The sequence below is a fragment of the Nomia melanderi genome, chromosome 9 (assembly GCF_051020985.1).
Source record: "Nomia melanderi isolate GNS246 chromosome 9, iyNomMela1, whole genome shotgun sequence".
Classification (NCBI taxonomy): Eukaryota; Metazoa; Arthropoda; class Insecta; order Hymenoptera; family Halictidae; genus Nomia; species Nomia melanderi.
In genome coordinates this window covers 4,092,621-4,117,504 of record NC_135007.1, presented here as the reverse complement: position 1 = coordinate 4,117,504, position 24,884 = coordinate 4,092,621, and the positions used below count along the sequence as shown (strand labels likewise).

Genomic DNA, 24,884 nt, shown 5'->3' with positions numbered 1-24,884 from the left:
ACCACTCGTTCTGTCCGTCCCTTTCCCTCAGCTAGCAACAATCGAAAGTCATTCCACTTCTCGCGAGCAATTTGAAGCTCAGATTATAATTAAAGGTAACTGAAAAGGCCACTTGTTTCATTGCACCATTGGGTCTACTTCCGTTCACGTTAGTGCAGGGAGAAAGGTCAATACTTTACTCATCTCCGTCGAATGGAAGTGCCGGAGCCGGGCTAACCTTCCTCCCCAGTAGTCTCGGCCTATATTTCAACGTGTTCCACGGTCCCGATAGAACCGTGAATCGTAATTCGACACCTGGACAGAGCTTTTTCCGTCGGCTGATTTATACCTGTAACATTCGACCTCGTTATTACTTTTACGTTACCCTCGGGGGTGGGGATCGCTGGATGAATAGTCTATATCCATCGGCTAGTTTCTAACGCACGCTCGGACGCGGAGGAGTGCATCAACACGATCGCCAGGTGTATAATAATAACTATTGTGGAACTTATTTATATCTTTCAGTGATGTTTTTCCCCGCGGGAACGGTCGTAGCTTTAAATTTTTTAACAATTCGAAACGTATGATCGATTGTGTTTTTTTGATGTTGAAACTTTTTAGTTTTGGAGAAGAAACTTATGTGTTGAAACAATATAATCAGTATTAACAGTCGTAATGATAACACAAAAACATTCAACACTAAATAAACTTATATTTTCCAGCTTATAAGGAAAAATAAAATAATGCTATAAAAATTCGAAACGAAATCGACAAAGTAATTAAATACATTTTGTAAATAAAGAATAATATTAAAATTCTGTTCAGCATCTGGAAAACTATTAAGAGATAAGTTAATTTATGAGTACACGTGCGACTGATAAAACGTCAGATTTAATACCCTCGAAAACGTAGCACCGAGAGAAATTTAATTTTGCATATGGGATCGTCTTATTAATTAATTGCGTGTTTGAATTCCAGACGTAGAAGTAATGATGCTCTGTTAATTCACTTCCACCGTTTGATTACAAAGTATGTTAAATTAATCATTTAATTTCTTTTGAACAATTACCGCGCGCTTTAAACAATCTGATACTCTTAATAAAGTTTTCGCGAATTAGAACACCGTTTCATGAATCCAACAGGAATCCGTCAGCCGTAAAATGCTTCAAAACTCGTATCCCGATGTGACAGCGTAAATTTAATCAAACCTGGGAATCCCAGCAGCCGAAATTCGCAGGGAATCTTGTTGCGGATCAATCTCGTATAATTTGCGATGATTTCAGTGCTCCGTAATCAACGCTTCTCGAGCACTCTCGAATACTTCGGGATACGCTGAATGTAATTGCCTATAACGGAATCTTAATTCGTCGAAGGTGAAAGCTTCATAAGTGGCCGATAGGATGTCCTCGATAGAAAGAGCTAACCAGTCGTTGAACGAATATGTGTTCGCGTTTTAGAGAAGCGAAAGAGGGAGAACTGGAGAGAAAAATTCCGAATTCGGCGAAACGTTCCGAGTAATCGCAGAGATTCCCACGTGAACGAGATTTTAGAACCGCAGCCGGCAATAACTATGGAATTATGGCGGCTTAGAGCGAACGCTGGTGTTTTTAATATAGTTTTTTGGTGTCGGCAAACTGCGAGTTAATCTCGATTATAATTCTGTTTACGTCTTCTGTCTGAAGAAAAGATAATAATAACGGCTACTACTTGTACATTTGTCATAACAGAAATTTAATATAATTGTCACGTGACGTGACAATATAGAGGATACCTTCCCTATTGACAAGAGGACACGATTAAGCATGTCACGTATCGCGAAACTTAGTTTCATATGTCTTTGTCCGGCGTGGATTCCAATAAATTGACCGACGATGACAAAAGTAATTTTCTGTATTACTCGTTTCAAATTCATTTACGTAGGCGTCCTGCCGCGGGTCGCGTGATAAATCACAATGCGTTGTTTGCCGCGCCAATCGACGTTGCCCACGCGTAAAAATAATTCTCCGATCTAATCTCATTTCCCGTTAAACTCCGTTTGTAGTGGTACGTTTCCCTGGCGCGGCGCTCGCGGTGTAATTTCCACGGCGAAGAACGTAGCGCGTAATTCTTCCACGAAGAGCGCCGAAAGAATTGCTTCTAAATTAACAGCTTAGCCGTTACATTCGTGCAACGATGCTACTGACGTAAAAGGTGTTTTATAACATGTGGGACCTGCCACAGCGGCGAACGGCGAACAGAAAAACAATGAAAATTCACATAAACGTGCACTGTATTTCTTCTTGCGCTCGAGTTTTCGCCGTTTTTTTTCCTTCTCTCTGGTAATTCTTAACGAGCCGCAGTCTGTTGAAATAACGCATTGTGCATCGTTTGCGTACAATGTTTAATACGTCTGCATTCGTAAGCAACTTTCGGCAAGTTGAGAAACACTGTTATGACGATTGCAAGCCTGCATTTAGGACGGCGGTGGCCATTTGAACCACTTATCTCGAAATAAGCAGCTATGCGTTATAACAGTCCAAAAATGGTTATGGCATGGTGCAGTAATCCAATCGTCAGCCATTCTGCCGATGCACGCGAGTTATATTTACATACTTTGTGATTAAGCTGCAATCATCAATATTTTTGGAATATGCTATAAGCGTGATCTTCGAACGACAGGATAATATTGTTGATGAATTATATATTTTTGGGGAATTTAATAATAAATCTGATAAACGGCCTAGCAGTGACAATACGCCATTTTCAATCTCATCGTGGTGCAGTCTTCTTCATTAACAACTGAATTATTTCTGATGGTATTACATGGAATTAATGTTAACTATTTTATCAGTCATTATTCATATTGAAAGAGTAGAAGAAGCTTCAATGCATGAATACTTAAACAACACTTTGGTGAGTTATAAGGCGTTATACTTTATAAGAGAAAATTGAAATAATTTTTATTTATATAACAGGTCAATACTCTTTTGGGCAAGTGGTACGTTTATATTGTAAACGACCTCTAACTTTTATTTTTCTCTACGATATTCATTTTAGACAAACACGTCAAAAGTGTTGAAACATATAATGTAACATTAATAAATATATAATATCACATGGGTTAGATATAAGTATTTTAGTGATTAATATGGTATAAGTCAATGTAGTTTTTAAGATAAAATTCTATGTATGTTACATTTATACTGGTATTTTTTAAAAAATGGCACGTTAGTACTACTCTCACAACATGAAGAATTAAAGTTGATGTTTGAAAGTCTAAATGCAGAGATTTACTATACACTAAAATTGGAATATCTCCTATACTGATGGCTCTTGAATGCAAAAATATTAATTTTCTTCACAGGTAATGGCCAACTGCATCAATAAGTCTATAAAAAATCCTATGATTCTGTTTAAAAAATGTCAATAATTCTTTTCAAGGTTACAGTTGTCAATAAACTAACATATATTTAAAGATAGAAGTTCGTACAACAAAAAAATCGCAGAAAGTTTTCATTAACATGTTCTATGCCGGATGTACTACGTATAATACATGTTATTTTTTGTAAAATAATATGTTTAAAAAACACCTGGCCACGGATAGCGGTACACGTTACAAAACAGTGGAAATGTGAAGAAATGATTTAAAAATATTAATAATTATATTAAATTAAATTATATATTAAAATTATATATTAATTATGTAATATATTAATTATATAATATATGTATATATATATATACAAAATAATTCTTATATATAGACTTATATATATATAGACTTTTACAAGTCGCACAGGGAAAAAGCGAAATTCTGTGCCGTGCTTGAAAAGTCAACGGTGACGTAGCTTGAGTCAAATTAAATCGCAGTCGCCCCCCAGTCTTCGAAACGTCGGATTAGGACATCCCAACGAGGAAGCGAAACGAGAATTCGAAAACGAACAAGAAAAACAAAGAAAAAAACAAGAACAGGAACAGGGAAAGGGGGGAAAAAAGAGCATAAAAGAAGCGGAAAACAAAGGTGAACGTCGATGGCGTCGATAAAAGCAGCGCCGGTAACGAAGTTTACCGATGTCTCTTTGCACGGTACAGCTTAAAATACAAAGTTTCCATATCGTCCGGTAAGCGAGCTTCGCGCAACAAATTTTACGACGGCGATAAAATTACAGGACTAAAGCCTCGAACGGAAGATCGGTTAAATTACGTTCCCGGGCGCTTTTCATAAACTTCGCGAAACTTTTAATACACATCCTGTAGGCGTGCTTTATAATACTCGCTCGACCGATCGTTCTGCGAAAAACCAGTCGATCCACGCCCGTTTATCTTCGTTCGTTCACTCCGCACGCCGCGCTGCCCTTCTTTTCTTAGCGCTGGATTCGAGAAATTTATTTCATCGAGGAAAGGGCGGGGACGGGGGTATTAATATTCGCAAAACGGAGAATATCTTGAGTCGTAAAAAGAAACTTGACAGAGGTAACAGTTCGAAATTGAAATTCGCTGCTGCATATGGGAAAAAATTATATCGAGAAAATATGACTCGCATATGGTTAGATTTTATGAACGTGTTAGTTATATGTTCTTTGTTGCTGTGGATACACGGAGCTCATCATGAAATCTACTAATTCATTAATAACTTTAGAATTTAGAACTTTAGAACTGTTTTAATTTCATTATTTTCTCTAATCCTTTAAAGTTCAACGTTGAGATGTAGTTGATATTCAATTTCGTTGTAATAATTATGCATTTTATCAATTTTTAATGCAATTATCTATAACATCGTAATCGCATAATATATAAGTACAATTACAATAATTCGAAAATGTTCTTCTATAAATTATGTACGTGCTTGATAAAGCTACAATTGAATTAAATAATGTTGATGCAAATTCCAGAGTGAACAATTAAGAATACTTCGGACTACAGAAGGTTGTGTAAAACACATTTTCATAACTTAAAATTCAAAAGACCGTTCACAAGGTTTTCATTTTTTTGTTGTTTGTTCTACAGGTAGTATTAAATGTTACAAAGGTATAAGAGGGAAATTACTAGACTTATTTTTTAAAAATGGTATGCATGATAATTTTTCAGTAATTCAAGAAAATTATGAAAATTGTATTTGCTTTTTAGTTTTCGAGAAAAATGTATGCTGGTATGTGCGCGAAAAACTATGTGACACAGTAATATTGTAAAATATAGTGGCACTCGAAAATTATTGCACAACCTATAGAGAAGTTAATTACATTATATGCATACTCCTGTTTCTTCTTTCCCATGCAAATATTTGTGCAGAATATAACTTGACTTCAAACGATTATGCAAATACCTATTATCACTGGCAGTTCTACAAATTAAAATTAATTTATTCTGTATTTAAATAGATGTATCAGAGTAAGAATAAAATTATATAAGTTATAGCTTTTCTATGCAATGTATGAAATAATTAGTAAGAGGTAGTATATTATATATTCCTTTTCAAGCACTTAAAGTATACAGTTATTGATAAATCATTAGAGATCAAATTATTCCAAGAAAAGTATAGATTGTAATACAGATATCATTTCCTTTGAAGAAGTTATTACTTCCTTCCAATAAAATAGCAGTAAATTGACATCAACTTTCTTTACGAATTATTTCAAAGAATCGGAAATAAATAAGCTACAAATTATGCAATGGCTTCCATAATACTTTGACCTCAATTCTCTCGAACCGTCGAGGCAGAAAGAAGGCATTTTAATTGAAGAACAGAGCGGTGGAAAGACTGTTGGAAGATTGAAGTGATATTAATGTGTAACAGTTTAAAACAATTTATCTACAGGCTGACAAGATTAATTTGACTAGTTCTTCTTAAGTGAAGTAAGTAAACTTTTACAGGAAGAAGTTAAGGGTATTCAGAATTTTCTGAACTGTACCGTTGTAGCGATTATTCCACTCAACTGATCATTAAGAAGACAAAGATTTCATTATGTAAAATTAGATGGTTTCGAATAATGCATTATGTGGTAGATGTTTCGGTAATATCATAGTCGCTACTATTCTGAAAATGGAATTTTATATGTTTTCATATATTAATTATTAAACTTATTATTTTCTATAAACAAAACATATATTAAGGTACCTTCGTGTAAGTAAGTCTTTCAATTTTTCTGTTGGAAAATTAAATAATCTGTACTCAAAAAAAGTATCGAAGTAAAATATTTTTTAATTTATGGACTGATCGATATGTAAATACTTTAAGACTTTCTTGCGAATCATACAAACGCACAGTACTTAGTCGATAAAAAAATGTATGTTTCCATTTAACCAATTATATGTTTTTGGCGAATATTCTCGTTATGAAGAAATGTCAAGATTTTATGTTATGGCGAGTATACTCGTTCAAAAGCAGCTAAATGATTAAGGGAATATTTTCGAAACAGCCAATTTTATAAGTATACATTACTTGAATGAAAATGATTGAAAGAATTATTTGTAGATGTGAATGCGTACTTACATATACTACAATAACGTAAACACTTTTCAGAAAGATGGCAACAGCTAACTGGTTAAAAATTTAGTGATGGCCTAGAAGCCATTGATGCGCCTCCAGTTTTAGATTAATCATATTTATCACCTTATTGGGTTGTACCTTGAAGCGTCTGCTTGACCGAGTCGCAAGTAACTAACTGTATTTGAAATCATTTCATAAATAATGTTATTCCTATTTTAAGTAAGCGACGAAGCTCTTCAGTACTTATAAGAAAAGTCCAAAATGAATTACAAAATATGATCGTCGAAAGTAGTAATCAAATGATTAAAATTAGTTTTGAGTAAGCTACAAACTTTTTAAGCATATTACATGCAACCAATATCCAATTTTCTTCTATAATTTAAAATGAACTGTATTTTATTTGTCATGTAACGAAATCGTGAATTGAAGTTAGTTTTTTTGGTTCCTTATTAGCTAATATAAACTAAATAAAACTAATCACACGAAATCTATTTTCTTTCGTAAACTTGATATTTTTCACTTATGCTAATCGTTAATTTACTAGAACCTCAGAAAACAGTATTTTGTATAATGTTTGATTAATTATTTTACTAAATGATCATCATCCGAAGGGAATGACAATCATATGTTTGCACTTAACTACATTTCTGTCAGTTTCTCACCATTTCACAAGTATATGAGTGATACGGAATAATAGTAATCTAACTCCTGTTTTAGAGTTCTCAAGAAAAAAATGTTATTAATAATATTAATTATCATTAGTTACTAATATTGGTAATAATTAAATCTATCGAAAATTTTTGTGCGATAATGTCATCTCAAGTTTCCAAAGATAAGTCATTCTACATAAATGGAACGCACAAATAACCATAACGCCTGAAAGAGGTCATTAGTACGGATGAAAATAATATTGTTCAGTACATATTAATAAATGCATTCAAAACGTACTATTTTAATTCACAAACGGACTTTCCGGTAGACATAATGTAACATAATGTAACAGCGAGAACTCAGAAGTAGTAATTACACCACTATTATTTTGCCTCTCAATTATAACGATTGCATTTCTAAATGTTTGAAACATGCAGAATTATATTGTTCAAAAGTTTCTAATTTCAGCAACAAAGTTCACCTATTCCATTACCCTCTCGCAGCAAATTCATTTGCACACTCTGAATTTAGCAACACCAAATAAGATGTACATTTGTTTTTTATAATGGCATTATTATTATTTCTTTTGTCTGCAACATAAATATGTATTGCTAAAACTTATACCAGCTTTTCTTTCCAACGATTTGTTTCCTCCTACACCGACAGATTGTATTTATACAATTTTCATTCGCATAAAACGAATCCACGTAGAACAGATTTTCGCATAAAACGAGGGTCGCCTGCATGAAGTTTCTTCAACCAGCTAAAGGTTGCTGCAGAACGAACTCAATTATAAACAAGAACATGAGTCAGACACATTTCCAGGTGTTCTTTAAAACGATTACAAATTGTGTCGCGTCGGGATCGCTGTTGAGGCTGACAAGCGGCCGCAGGAAGCCCGTTAAAGTCACCCCCCGCGATGCGTGCGTTTCCTAACAAACGTTTTTCATAAGCAAGCCACCCTGCGCCGCGGGTTGCACTCAGTCGTGCATTATTTTTACGCGAGCCGGACCCGCTTTATCAATGCTGTTTACACGGTAAATTTTCACGGAACAATTATAACATGGTTCCACCGAGCGAAATATGCCGAGTGGTGAGAGCATTTCGCTCTTGGAACGCATTTGCATCCATAAGCGGGCTAGTTCGTGCATATAAAGCAACCGGCACCCGACAAGAATACCAACACGCCGAATACGTCCACCGGTTAGATCTGATCTTCGACCCCCGTATACTAATTACGCCGGAACCGGGGACCTCCACTTTCTTTCGCACCCCCGACTGCTTATCGGAAGCCGTTTCCGCGTCCCGTCGCATTATCAACCGCGGTCCCAACCGAATATCACTTGCGCAGGCAATTATGAGCGTGTGTTGTCGTGAAGATTGCATTCGTTACAGTTACTATATTGCGATTGTGATTTCTGTATTTGTGAGCTGGGAGGTTTTACGATACCGTTTATGTAGCTGCATGATGTACCACTGTTTTATATACTGACTGAAAGAGGAAAAGTATAAGTAGAATATCAGTTTTTTCCCTTATTGTTGGAAAGAGGAGGAAATAGTTTTGGATAAGGTTGTTGTGATTTGCGAAACACGTATAGAGATATGGTCAGAAGCATACGTGTACTATTAACTTGTTAACTGTGAAATTTAGTTTAAAAAATCTCTCGTTCTACGCGTTATAAAATTAAAAAACGAAGAGTGTACTTGTCAAACGCAGAACGAATGCACCTAAGATATACTGTAATGAAAAACGAAAGTAAAACAAAAAAGTATTACATGTTTAGATGAAAAATAAATAATTTATCGTTAAAACAATTACTATAAAAATGAATGAAAATATATAATCTGTTTCTTATTATGCAACAGTTATTTTATGCATTGTTTCCGTATTGAATCACCTATATTCCTGTCACAGAAATATGATCGGTAGCTAATGTGCTGGTACGTTTAGTGTTAAGAATGTGACAAAAGTTATTGTAATTTGTGAAGAAGTAGTTTCTTAATTTAGTTAATATTGCATAATATTCATACTTGCGTTCGATATAAGTATAATGTTTAAAATTATAATTTATGTTCTATTATATGCTGAGTGATTTGCACAAAAAGGAATAACATTGTAATATTTTGAGTATGAGATTAGAAATCAAATAACAGAATTCCTTGTTTATTGGTATCTTGATAAATGAAATTTTCTTTATTGTTTTATGAATGCAGATTATGGAATACAAAATTCATTGAAATGAAGTTACTTGTTTGTTGAGCGTAATTATCTTCTTTCTCATTTTCGTACTGTATATACTATCATTTATCACTACAGTTGTGCCAAAAAAGCCTTCAACAAGATAAACATTCTTTTAGTGTTCCGAATGTTTGTTTTCGTAGAATCTTATTTATATAGTGTGCTTCAAACTGATATTTATGTAATTAAAACGCAAGAATCTGTTTCTCACGGTTTCAGATACTTTAAGTATAGGGATGAAATAATTTACTAAATTCTGCACTTGTCTGACTAACTCTAATTTACGAACTACGACGTTACAAGAAGATAATTACAGCAAAACACGTATACATTATTTGAGTTATTTTTTTACTCTTCACATTGAAAGTTGATTATTCTATCAATTAACCTCTAGTCTTCTCTGTTCAAACCTTGAATCTTTAACAGCTGTGGTGAAAATGATTAATCAGTGTTCTAAACTAGCTCCAATATCGGTTCTGAAAAGTCGTACTCTCAAAATAACAAAGAAGTACTGTCTACTTTATCATTTTGACTTCTATGAATGTATATCAAGGTTATGCTTTCAATAAAAACAATAGGCATTGTTTTTTAGGAAGATTTAATTCGAATAGTCCTACATACGTGTGGAAACAGGAACGGTGACTCATAGACAGATACGTTAGTGGATTTCTATTCAATAGCACGCGTATCTAACAAAGGAAATAGCCGAATAACGGGGTCGAAAGTGCTCTTGTACCCAATTCAATCGACAATGTACTGTTCGACAACTTGTTGTTAACAGGAAAAATCATTTTCCCCCAAGTTTCAACCCCCTACATTGACCGGAATAGCAATCACAAGAAAAATTCGGTTTCTCAGGTTTTATTCCGCTGATCCAGTTTTATTGTCAATACCAGTTAATTGCCAATATCCGACAAAGAATTTTTTCTCTTTCACTTATTTAATTAAAGATTCTAATAAATTGTAAAACATTACGAACGTTAATAAATGTGAACAAATGTGGACGTCTCATTGAAATTTAAAGATGACATTACTTAAATATGTATTTACAGTAAGAAAATGTTGTCGTATATATTATCCGCAAATATTTTTATCGCGTAGTTACAAAAAGTAACATTTGTTTGACATATCTTTGACTCTTGTATCACATATTTATTGATTATGGTTTTGCAAGGATTAACACGAAAGATCTATTGTATTACTGTATGCATTAGAATTCCCAGATCAATTTGCTGAAAGCATAAGGGTATTAGCCTGTGTAATATTGACAAAAAATACGAAACTGAAACTGAAGAATAATCTTGTTTACGTAAAAAAAATAAAAGAATATAAACTTTAGTTGTTAGCTGCACGTGTTACAGAACGTAACTCAATTAACATGTTCAGTTATCTTAATTTGTATAATTTTCATACCATTAGTATTTTCACCAGTTACGAAAATAAATTTATTAATTCGATTATATTTAAAACGAAGATTTATAGAATGAAATATTTTCTATTACAAGGTTTTCTTATAATGCCTTTGATTTCTAAAAAATATTAACTTCTTGTTAATTTATCTTATTATTAAGTTTTGTACAAGATAATATTTCATTTCCATTGATTTGAATTGAGGAATATTCACATTTATTAAATTCAATTGAACGTTTTCGCTGCAGGTTTTAGTCGTATTACGAGGAAATGGATTAAATCGTTTCATGAAATTTTTATTATACAATACTTCAATGTTTTATGATGAGACTAACTTTAACAACTTTAATGTTCATGTTTCCCGTTTAAATATTCTTTTTTATTATTACTGTGATTACATTCATATTGAGAAAATGTTGAAGAAATAGAGGTCAGTGATAAGTGAACTATTCTCGAAAACTATCCCACTTGAAAAAATTGTAGAATCAAATGAATTATCTTTCGATAATGTATTGAACTCATTCGATACTCTAAAAGATTGTAAATGAATAAATTCTTGGTCATTGTTTTATGCTTGGCGATAATTGACACTTTCTGATTGAGCGTATATTTATATTTATTAAATTCAGTTTAATACGTTGAATGCCGCACGATTTCACGTAGTAAAATACACAGAATGAAAGAAATATAATATCAAATTATTTCATTGCATCATTTTGTTATTATTGCACGTTTATCATGCCATTTATAATGCAACCGCGTTAGGTAGTATTGTTTAGAATACAAAAATGTTTGCAAATAATCATCGTTTAATTGACTAGATTGTAGTAATTCTGAGATAATTCATTAATATTGTTGAGTTCAAGATTCATCAGATAATTATCAAAACAAAATTCATTAAATAATAAAGTCAATTAAATATTCCAAATTAAGTAGGTTTGATCGTGGACAAGTTAACATGAGGTTTCAAAAGTTAAATATTAGGTATCGAAAAAAGTTCGTGCGAGTTCTTAAATCAAAATTTAAATACAGAGAACGTTTTTGTAAAATAATTTTATGTGATACTAAGGGCTTAAACATAACTTGCTGCTAACATCAATCTCATTAATTAAACCAGAGAAATACTGATTGAAATCAGACCTCAATTCATAGCTAGCAAAAAAACCGAACTTCTTCCAGTACCTAATATTACCTACTGCCTACATAATTCTAACATTCTATTTCTCATAACACAAATTTTCAACGAAGAAGCTATCACTTACACATTCGTTGGTCCAATGAAACTATTCCGAGGAAACTATTTTCCCGAAAAATCGAAACCAAATCAATGTAAACAATTTTTATTTATCCAAAGATAGCGTCACGATGAAACTACATAGCATTCCAAGTGTCGTCGCAGTGTAAAATCCTTAAGATTACAGCAAATTTCCACTTCGTTCCGTCCCAACAATTCCTCGATAATATTAGAACGCACAAGCAAAGGTGGTCGTGTGTATTCCGAAGTAACTGTCTGAAAAATTCAAGTAAACTGGCGACCAGCGTGGCGTAGGACCGGCTGGTCGCGGAACCGACACGGAACCGAAACGAGAGTCGAAAATGGCCAGCAGCTCCGGAACGCTATCGTAAATCCAATACGGTACAAGCGGGCGGTAAACGGTAACCGGCAATCTACCGTTCGCCGGTGGTTCGAACCACGGGATCGGGACACAAAAATAAATACCCGGGCGAGTGGAAAGCGGAAAATAAGATCAATATCGCGCGGCACGGCGAGGCATTTGCTCGGTAATGAACCGTTCCCCGGACGGCAGACGTAAATCGTCGTACGTGGATCGTACGTACGGCCCGTGTGACAAACGACGCCCTCCCCTATTCTTTTCTAACCCCCCGGTCGCGTTTAACTCGGTCCCCGGAGTTCACCGCGTGTCCAGGGCCATGCGGTCCGCTCCCTTGGGCAAAAGGTGGCTCGTTAAGGAGGCGAGCTTGTCCCCAGACCTCTGCTGCGGTTACACCTACCGCGTGTATGTGGATTTTGCGCTGGAGAGACCGGGCAAAAAATGGCCGTCAATAGCGAGGATATTGTCCTTCCGAAAACATACGAGGAAAATGGTCTCCTCTTGGTACAGGAACCTTGACTTTGTTAGAATAATGAGGGTCGATTTGGAAATTTGTTCGCAGTGGGTGGTTGGATCTTTCTTTTAAGGAGATATATAACAATGCGTATCATTGTTACTCGTAGCGGTCAACTGACCGGCTTTGAAGTTTCATTGAAAATTCTGCGTTTTCTTTCGTTTATTTCACTTTGTATTAATCCCAGTGTCATTCGATTAATCAGTTTATCTATTTTGTGTTTCCTTGTGTTTCTTTTTCGACTAAGAAAGTTTGTCACCGAATTTTGTTATCTTTATTTTGTAGCCAGTTGTTTGACTGGTTACGGTGGAAATAAGTATATACAAAGTGCTACTGCGGTTAGTGCTAACCGAGTCACTAATTTTTACAATCTAAACTGTAAAGGCTCTTGGTTATTTTGAAGCTCAATAATGTGGATTATTAGATTATACTCGAGGATAGATGTAATCGAATTTTGAAAAACTTCTCAAGTGCCCATTTATGTAGTCCATAAGTTATCGAATTAAATAGGATGCTTTCACTGTGTATATAATAATAGGATAATATAAAGAGAAACAATATTTAAATACAGAACTGTAAGTTTAATCCCTTTGCATCGCAAGACAAAATGAATCATTATTTAATAACATTCACGCGCTAGTAATGCAAACTGGTTAATCTTTCAATAACGACATTCAATTTCCGGTTTATTTCAATCCTTTCAAATTCTTCGATCCCCGTTACATATGTTAACATAATTTGTTGAGAATTTCAATTTTGTTTTAGGTTTTTCTATAAGTACCTTCACTTCTAGAAAGTAGAATAAATAATAACTAAATAATAAAAATCGAATGAAAGCACTGAAGACTGTATCAGTACTAATACTATGACATCAATGTTGTAGCTGAAGAATTCAGAAAGCCACGTTTTGATGCTTGGAATCGTTATCAATACTGCAACATCTGATGCAGCAACTGGAACTTTTCCTTAATGGTCCCATCTTTTAGTTGATATTTTGAGGAAAATGAGATGGAATACATTTGTAAGATTTTCTACGAGACTTTTATCGTATATCCCTATGTATGTTTGTCTGTATTTATATACATTTTTAATGTATTCTGTACCATGTCGCTCATACGTCAGAGACACTGTTGTTTTGCTACATTTCATGTCGCTCATGTGTGAGCGACGGAATTTTTCGCTCGCATTATGTCGCTTAGATTTCCTTCATTACACATCAGAATTTTATGACGACGGTGGAATTTTTCTCATGTAGCTTTTTTTGAAATGTTTGTAACTGCTTCCTGTGACGATAATTTTGGAGTTAAATGTAACATTTCTCTGAAGTTTGTTAGTTCAATTTCTTAACCCATTGCCCTATGATTTCTTTCACAACGAAGCTTGATAAAGATACTTTATCGTTAATAATTTCGTGGGAAAGGAAAAGAATTTGATGCTTATTCTATGTCTACATTTACACCGAAGGTTAACCGTTGATAATAGAAAAGTAATATTTAATTTAGATTTTAAAAAAGGAAATAACATTTAGATTTATAATATTTCATTTATATAATATTAGAAATAAATAAATAACATTTAGATTCGTTGAATTCAGTTCAAAATTTTCATCACTAGTCTGCCACGATATCATACAGCAAGGGGTTACCGTTTAATCTATTGTATGATTTATGCAGAAATTTTAACTGAAACAGTGCAATAAAACTGGTGCGCAGCACCGCCAGTTCTATAAGGAAATTATAGTCATGAGATACAGAAGAGAAAACAGGGAACTGGGAAAGGGAATATATAACAGTCACACTTAACTAGTTAGCTGTGATTGAGAATTATATTCATCATGAAGAAAAGGCAATATTTTGTGTTACGACGAGTGTACTCGTTATGCGAAAAAAGAAGTTATTATTTGTTATTTCAATTGCAATTATAGTGAAAACTAAAATATATTCGTAAATTTCAAGATATTTAAAATATTTGGAGACCAAGATAAAATAAAATGAACAAATAAAACAACATAAATGATTATTATGAAAAAACTGTAGATATAAACCGTAAACAAAGTAATTATTTTTTTTTATAATCATCACTGAAGTCATCTCTAATTCATATTTTGTCTTATCCTCTGCAAACTTTTTGCTGGAGTACATTAAAAAAAACTACTGTATCGTATCTAATTCAAACCGTAAAATTTACACAATTTTATTTTTTAAAATCAACAGTATTTTACAAAGGATAAAACAGTTATTTGGGTACAACGTAACTCAATATTATAACAGCTACACGTACCATATACTCGCAAAGTGAGCACAGCTAAGTGGTTAATCAATAAGCGATTCTTGAAACGACTTTGATTATCAAAGAACAACACAGTACAATAAACATAAAAATGACATACAATACCAAATATTAAAACTTAAATAAACGTATAAAACAGTCAGAAAACACTACAAGTATAATCAAATACGCATACAAATTGTCTAAAGAGCGTTCAATAGAAGCGTCACCGAAAAGTTTCTCTTTGAAGGCTGTCAAATATCTATCAAGCATTTCCCGGTTTCGTGGCTGCACGGAAACGTTTGATACAGTTGGTATACAATTTCGCGTGATTCCTTTATAAGTATCGCGGCGGAGGCTGCGACGATCGTACGTGGAACAGTGAACGTTTCCACGAAATAACCGCTTCCAAGGCTGGGGTATATACGTGTCCAATCTGCGTTGATATTTCCGGAAGGTATTTCAGAGGTTTAATACAGTATCAGAAAAATCGTGGACGACATCGGTTGCTGCGGAGACGAAACAAATAGGAATAATATTTACGGTGGTTGGGATACGTGGACCGGGAACCACCATCTCTCGACCTCGACTTAATTCGAAACAATATATCCGGCAACGGAGAGCGAGGGGTAAATATTTCTCCGAGTATACGGCAAACACTACCAGGCACCAAGTCCTCGAGGGTCTCCATGGGTTTCTTAGAAATCGTAACGATACTCCGACCCTTTTGTCGCTAGCAAAATCGCGGCCAGTCCCGAACGCGAGAAAGAAGAACAAATACGGGTTATCTCGGTGGAATACCAGTCCTCTCTGAAGATCAAGGGACAATTTCCTGTGGTTTAAAGGCGCAATGAAAAAAATTACAGGTACCACGAAGAATACAATCCACGAAGGATCCCTGAGAGACCAAGTTCTCTCTGAGTTTGAACCGTCTTGCTAAGGAAAATATTTATTAACATTAGAAGTACCGAGCATTTAACACTAAAATTACCAAACCCTTAAACTGACGTCTGAGAATTTCTTTACAAAAACTACAACCATGAATTTATTAAGGTTTGAATTGATTTAAATTTCTGCTTAGGTATTCAGCTTCTTTAGTAATTCCTCAAAGAGGCATTTGTACCTTTTCAGTAATCGCAGGAGGAAACATCAAGAAATGGGTTATTTTGACCCATTTAGTAGTTCTAGTGTTAATGTGACTTATATGTAATTTCGGTAAAAATTGTAGCATTAGATTATTTTCAGTTTCTTCGGACATTGATTATAGTATTTAAGTGGAAGTATTCATTTTCGAAATCATATCAAATATTCAATGCTTTTAAGATACCAATCATTGCGAAACGAGCAAATCGAAATCAGTCAGTTTAACTGGTATGGTAGTTCTAGTGTAAAATAAGGAATACTAGAGTATTGACCTTTAACCTTTTGCCCTATGATTTATTTCTAAACTGAGATCGAAACAACTACTTACCTTTAACCTTTTACCCTCTGATTTTTATTTCGAAACTGTGACCGAAACAACTACTTTATCATTAATAATTTATTAGAAAAAGAAAAAATGCTGATGCATATTCCATGTCTACGTTTACATCAAAGGTTAACGGTTGGTAATAGAAAAGTGATATTTAATGTATATTCTATTAAATAAATAACATTTAGGTTCGTTGAATTCAGTTTAAAATTTTCATCACGAGTCTGGTACGATATTATAGGAAAACAGGTTAAATGAAATATATTTTCATAAATAATAAAATGCATCTCCTGTTCTCATACAAATCCGCATGACTTTAACCCCTTGACCTATAGTATCATCCTAGACTCGTGATGAAAGTTTTAAATTGAATTCAACGAATCTAAATGTTATGTATTTATTTTTAACATAAATGAAATATTATTTGTCAATTATCAATCGTTAACCTCTAGAGTAAACATGGATATGGAATAAGTATTAAATTCTTTGTGTTTCCTACTAAATTATTAACGATAAAGCAATTCTATCAAGCACCGTTATGAAAGAAATTATAGGAATAGGCGATAATAATATATTCGCTAATGTGTTTGATAGTCTTGGATTGAATTATGATTTCGTGCGGATATTTGTTAAGGTTGTTGATATTAGTGGAACCTACTTTGTAATTTAATATTTATACTAGTATTTAAGTAGGGAGTTTTAAAAATTCTTTTGGAAAATGATTGGAAATTAATCTGAAACCTTTAAAACAATACCTTTAAATTTATATTGGACATATAATTTCCAATCACTTTCCAAAGTAATTTCCGGTAAAAAATTCTACTGAAAGTAATACTAATTTTAAGCTTATTTTAATGCATATTGTAAGATATTTGTTCCAATCACATTACTGTTTCACATAAATCATACGAAAATGAAATTAATGTTTTATAACATGGTAACTAATATTAATAGAAATTCATCACATTTTATTATTTTGACTGGCTAAAGCATTCGTTACTATTAAATTTGTTGATAAACGCAACAGGCAAGGTTAAATAATTAACTCTTTGTCTCGTAAATTAACTAGTTCTTTAATTACATTGTTATGAATTTCGATTAATACATTACGCTATATAAACCATATATTTTAAACTGAAATTAAATGCCGTATGAAATTCATTGTAGTAAAATTATTTATCTAACATTTCTATCTCCTTAATAATTTTTTTATTGTACGAATACTTGTGTCTGCCATTATACGTGTATGCAAACAAGTCTCATTTATTCCAAATCTTTGTTTTACACGAATATGAAGAGAAAAGTAAAAAATATTATAAATATTAATTGATTTCATAATGGTTCCGTTATTTCCATGTTTAAACAGAATTCTTCAATGTAAAAATTTGAGCTGAGTGTTCTTGAAATTCCAATTTATTAAGATGAAGAATACCTACTTAAAAGAAAATTCAATTAGAGTTAGCACAGCTAAATTCTAGATGTTTAATCACTTCTACATATTTTCTAAACATAAGTCCTTATCACTAATAAACATTATTTAAAATTATTTCTTTACCACGCCTAGAAGTATTTTTCCGACTCAGAATATGATATTTTAAACACCTCCTTAAAGGATTAATTTTTATTGACTACTAGTTCTTACACATTACTTTGTAACGCACGATTTGCATAAATACATTACGTGATTTGCAACAATTATTTGTATGTTTAATGACCACAATAAATTACGAACACGACTAGCAACTCGAGAATTAATACGAGTCAATAAATGATCCACATCTTTCACCTATTAAACGCAATTCTTATTGATACTTCATCCTAACATACAATCCAAAGATATTCTAAACCCGCCTCTACCGAACCGCGCAGATTTCTTTCCCAAGCAGAAAAGACAAAGTAGCAATCACAGTCAATTAGCAATACACGCGGATCGCCTTAAATCGCATTCCGTTAGCTTAAGTTCCAAGCATTAGCGTCGATTTCTTTGTGGCTCGCGATAAAGAGATATCAGGATCTACGTAGCTTGGCGAACCGGCAATTGAAAAAAAAGAAGAAAGTAAAAGAAACCGTAAAACCGTGGAGTTCCGAGGCGAGAATTCGATCGCGAGCTTTCTCAGTCAGACCGCGCCGGGTAATAATGAAAATACTTACGAGCTAACGAAGGTCGGAAATGGATCGCTCGCTGATAACTCAGAATGGCCTCCTCGTAATTCTTTCTTCCCTGCTGTAAAATTCCCCTGAAACAGAAAAGGCGGAACCGCCGGTTAGTAAAACGGCCGAGCGGCCCCTTTCGTTATAGAATCTCGCTGCAAATTAGCCGGTGGCCGTTCTGAACTACCCCTCGCCCGAACAGCCGTCGAATCGTTTCCATTGTCGTCGAGGCGACTCTGGTTGAGCGTTACGGAGAAGGCAACTTCAAAAAATCAGTTTCACTTTAATTTTATTTAAACAAAACTCGCTACACGAACTAACAGACGGCCGCATACAGTTAGTAGATCATTCGATGACGAGGATAAGAAATGCGGGTCTCACTGGTCAGCTTTCATCTTTTCTCATCTCATTTTCGACACTAATTTGCTGTTGGTAAATACAGTTGCACGTAACCAATCAAAACCATAAACAAAATCCCTAGCGAGGGAATCCTTTTGTCTTTGTACCGTCCCGCTAGACACCAAGTGATCTTCCAATAGTATGTATCGCTTGTTTGAAAAGATTGTGTGCTCTTGCAGATTTTCCTTAGCGCTACACGCCTGTCACGTTAGCTTCATCGGCCACCAAGCTAAAAGTGGACGGGGACAAGACAACTCTTCGATTCACGATGCTCGGACCGTTTCGGCTTTCGACGCATGGTCATTATTATTGCGCTACAATAACAAAGGACAGAAACGAAACCGAAAACGACAGAAGAAGTCGAAACTGTAGAGAATTTCATTTTCTGTTATGCAGTTGCTTGTTTCTTGTTATGCAGCCAACATGAGAGGCCATGTAACCCATTGAATGATGTTTCGTTCCTTCATGTATTTGCGAAAAGTTTCTTTTCGATTTTATTAGTAGTAAAAGAAGTCTAACATGTTTTTGGTATTGTGTAAAAATGTTATAAACTGTAGATAAAAATTGACCGGAATATAAATTTTTGTTTATAATCATATATCTTTGTTTAAAACTGTTTGCCATTTCTCGATTTATGAAACTTTCCCCTGATAAGGGCAGCTTCGGTTGTCCACGAGCAGAGCTTTGGACAAAGCCACAAGCATACCATAAGAAAATTTGTTTGTACGTTGGTAGTAAAAACCCACCAAAACCCAGTGGTCTTCTCGTTTGTTATTGGAATTAATTAGACAAATCGCTCCACCAACTGCCTGCTGTATGATTAATTTCTTAACTATGCTCGATACAACTACTTCATTTTGATGATACATTAGCAAAAGAAACAATTTTGATTCTTGTTCTATGTTTAGGTGTACTTCAAAGATTAACGATTGCCAATAGAAAAGTAATATTTGATTTATATTTAACAAAAATAAATGACACTTAGATTCTTTAAATTCAGCTTAAAATTTTTATCACGAGTCTGGCATAATATTGTAGGTCAAGGGGTTAAGAGCGGCCATACACGAATATATAACTTTTATGCACAGACGTCTTTGAAAGGGATGTTGTGTAGATCTAGAGGAAAAAAACGAAGGTTCGGAATGCCTGACTTCGAAAGGACTACCTCTGACCAGTGGCTGAATGAATTAAAGGGGGTGCACAAAGATACCTAACAGGATGCCATCTATAACCATTTCCAGTATCTAGGACTCCAGCCCGACGATTAATCTTCCTTTGGGCAATGTCACTTTCAGAAATGATAAAAATATTGCTTGTCAACCGATGACTTATCGCGCGAAAGTCGGCCGACGAAATGTCGGCGGGCGACGCGGCGAGGGACGTACACGTGCACGAGGAACGCCAATAAACGAACTTTATAACACTTACACGCGGGGGTGGGAGCCGAAGCGTGCCTGTCGCCGTGGTACATATTTTAGGGAAAAAAATTCATTTTAACGCGCCGCCGATTAATCTCTCCTCGAACGTTGTCGCGTTGACACACGATGAAAACATCACTTGTCGGGGAGAATGATGATTTACCGGAACCGGCTACCGCGAGACTTCGCCCTTTTATCGTTAATATTTTTCCCCGCAGCTAGGCGCGTTAAAATCGAACTTGTGAGCGAGCACAAGAGAGCGGAGCAGAGAAGAGGGGACTGATATAGCTCACAGATATTTTGCTTCGATCACGCGTTCTATTATTTTTCTTATTCCTCGTCAAAGGCGACGGGAGACGCGGTATTCGCGGGAGTTTCGCCGATCGATCGATCACACCGCCAATCGAGCACATCGGATTGACTTCGGGGGGATGGAGACTGGCCAAAAAACGAGGAGAGAAAGCGGGGGAGAGAATCGAGTATGCGTGTCCCGCGAGGAATCGATAATTCATGGTTCCATCGCCGTCAATCGTCGACGGTTAATAATATGCTTGTTTTCGCAGCAGCTGCGTACCGGTTGCGTTTTTTACGATTGCTTCTTGCGAAGACTGCCAATGTTTGTACATGATTGTTCTGTTCTTTTCGAACGTGAATAGGTCGCGTTTATTGCAAAACCTGTGCAGCGGATTATTGAATCGACCTCTTGTTCAATATGTTTGATACAGGACAGTTTTCTTTTGATTCCCTTCTGACAATACTGGCTGGAGGAATAACTGTATTTCAAATCATGTGACTTGTTTACTGTTGATGTTTTAACTGTGTATTATTTAAAACCTTTTATATCTTATATGATATTTGTAAATGTATATAAATACTTTGAGTTTTCGAGATTAGTGAAACATAAAGTAATCTCTTTTTGTGTTTCTTTAGTTTTAAACTATTAAAAACGTTTTTTCGGAGCGTTTTATAAAATTCGTAAAGTTTTATTGCATCGTAGAATGCCAGTGCAACAATTGTAATAAACTGGGTCTATTTATCGCCGTACCAATCGATAATTTTTTTCTTGGAACCAAAAATCTGTAGTTTCTCGAAAATATTCATGCAGAAAACTTTGATTCCGTTTGTTTTGTGAAATAGTCGAGTATTTGTAGAAAGCTAACGTAAATATTTTTAAGCTTTATAAAAATATCGTGTTTCGAAAACGTAACAGTACTGTGGACATGCAAGTAAAACAACGAAACGAACCGTCAGAAGTAATCGGTATACCATACCGTGGAAACTGATTGTATTACATAGTTTCACTTGCACGCGAGCGGTGAAACTGAGACAAATGCGTGATTGAATTCTTCCAAACAAAGAACACAATTGTGACGCGCTTTGTTTTCTATGTGCTTTCTTCATGCGGAAAATGGATAGCTCTAGGATACCAGATTCAGGTGAATAGCACAAATGTTTAAATATTCGCCTTGACACTGAGATTATTTAAATTTCGTACAAATATTTAGTTTCTTAATTTCATTCAATCGGAAAAGGTAATAAATATTACGTCATTTGATTTTAATCGATCATAACTGCGACAAATTTTTTTCTGAAAAATAATTCTAGTTATAATTATATTATACTTGAAAAAATAGTAACGGCCTTCATATCTTTCACACACTCCACGTATGTTAGAGACAAATTAAATGTACCAAATTACTGTCCTCAAAACAGGAAAAATTGCATTTGAAACATTTTTTAAATAACGAATAGTGCTAGAGGTAATTGCATTTATATATTACAATGGGATATCCTATAAATCCTATACCCTAATATTGTTGTGTCGGATGTATATTATTAACAATATTCTGTGCCTAATTATCGTTATCTACTTTCGATACCACTTGAAACTTGTTGACATTAATATATCAAAAATAAAGTAATTCTAAAGTATTATATTTTGTTCGACGTTCTCAAATGATTTATCCAGGGCCAATGATATTTTCTCTTCCCCTGTATTGTACCAAAACACTCGCAATCAACATATTTCTATATGATCGACCACCTATTCACGATAACCGCAACTTATTGATAAAATAATAGCACGGAATTAGTTTGGTTGCGTTTGATGTGGCGTATGAATTAATAGTTGCTCGGTAATAAGATCAAGCTTTAATGCATATAACGTGTGATTTAAACATGTCTTAATATGTTTTAGACAATAGTTTCATCGTGTTTTATCCGTCCATCCGTTCGCAATGATTTATATTGATGGTAGTGAAAGAGTAGAAGGGGTGGAAAGATTGTATCGAACAGGAAACTCTCCGTTCAAATATCGAGTGTATTGTCCGGGGATCTCTGGACATCCACCACAAGAATAACCGTGAAATTTGTTTGCATATGATGTGTAGGTATCCATAAACTACAGTTTACGACTGCTTGAGCAGACCTGATTGTGAGATGTCGACGGTTGTCACGACTACTGGTTTCGATCAATCCTTTATATAGAATGTTTCTGAATGAGTTATACAAAACCAGATAAATTTGCATGAAAAAAATAAATGAATAATTCACCGTAACTTTTTTTATCGGAAGACACATTTTTAAAGAAATTGATATTGAAACTTGGCATATTCCACATGTATTCGTGATTGAAATACATACAATATAAATATGAAATAAACACATTAAAACACACATTAAAACAGAGCCTTATTCGATATCACCTAGTTGAAATTGAAACTCAATTTCTGTTTTAATATACGTACTTTATTTATTGTATACATTTTAGGTACGCATACGAATCCAAGTTTCCACATTGATTTATATAGATGCATTGCATATTCGGCATTTATTTTTAATGTAGATTTACCTTTGAATTGTAACGCTGTATTTAAATTACTTTACATTTTATTTCCTCTGCTATCCTCCCATGTTCCTTTTCACCTAAAATATGCCTTATATTTATATTACTTAACATTTAATAATATGATATATAACATTTTCACAAGAAATTATTAAACAAATGAATTGAGTCGCATTACGGTAAAATTCACGCTAATTCTCCAAAAATTCCCGTAATTATCGCAAAAAATGCTAAAGTATTACTTGATTACATTCCTTTTTACCGTGTTCATCGTTAATCCGTCTCGCAAGACTGCGTCGATTATTACGTGTTGCAACGGCCAATGGTAGAACGATAAAATCCAGGGGAGCAGCAACTCCCGCTCGCTATTTAGCGATAAGCGAGATGACCGCGATCTATATCGGATACCTCTAAAATTCATAATCGCGTCAAGACCACGAAGCGGCGAATCGATATCGAAAATTCCATCGATGGCCGTTAATATTGCGCTAACAATCGTAGTGGCTTCATTGTTCCGGGATCAGTGGTCGGGGGATCGCGATCGCGGTGTGCCCGCTCCATGGAATTTCATTATTTTAACCAGCTACAAAAATCCGTCTCCTCCCCCGCAACACTGGAATATACTGTCCGCCGCGTCGCGTCGTTTTCAACCTGTCCCTGCCAACGACGTAAAAAAGTTATACTAATGACACGCTTTGTAAGTGTTCGAGCGACTGAAAATAGTGGGCAGAAAAGTAGAAGCTGAAGGGTTGAAGTGCAAGACAGGGATAAAGAGAAAGGAAAATGTCGTCGAGAAAGAGGCGGATAGCTTGGACGGAGAGGAAAAAGAACAGGATATTTCCTTTCCGGACAAGCGAACCGCCCGGACCGGAGGAGTTTTCCTGTTCGTTAACGAGACGCTACGCTGCGCGTTCGTTAACTTTCAAGATGAATATTCGCGCGATATATAATGGACTCTTTTCTCTCTTCCGTCGCCTATTACCAGCACCACCACGACTAAACCTCTTTCCTCCCTTCTAACAATCCGTCTCATTTGTACCAATTTGCGATTGTCCCGATTTATTATTCGCGTCCCGTTCCGGTGAACGGTCGCGCGCCATTGGAGAACGCCGCGCACGACCCCGAATAAAAAGGAAATAACAACGCAAGAAGAAGGAAAGGAAACGGAAGGAGAATCCTAGCGTTTGAAACCGCGAGAACGTTTAAAAGTCTCCAGTTTAACGATCACGGTTAGAGCTGCTACGGCCTGTTCCAGGTGCGTTACGGCCAATTTATATCGTGCGCAGCTCCACCATTGTCCTCGTTATTTCCGGAAATCTGTTCGACGCACGGTCAACTGGCTCGGTCCTTGTTTCGAGCGGCGCGTATCGGAGCGCGCTTATTTCGACCGGTTTACGTCACTGGGCGATGAGGCGTGAACAGGAAGGGGTGAGCGGGGGTGGCTGCGAGGCTGACAGAAC

At 35.0% G+C, this 24,884-nt stretch overlaps 1 protein-coding gene across 1 annotated transcript in view; it reads right to left on the bottom strand.

Moving 5' to 3' along the window:
* Nucleotides 1-24,884, bottom strand: part of Tmtc2 (Transmembrane O-mannosyltransferase targeting cadherins 2) — a 405,887-nt gene that overhangs the window by 117,381 nt on the left and 263,622 nt on the right. The window contains exon 6 of the mRNA XM_031986461.2: nt 18,763-18,848. Within this exon, the coding sequence (XP_031842321.1) occupies nt 18,763-18,848 (86 nt within the window). The remainder of the gene's footprint in view (nt 1-18,762; nt 18,849-24,884) is intronic.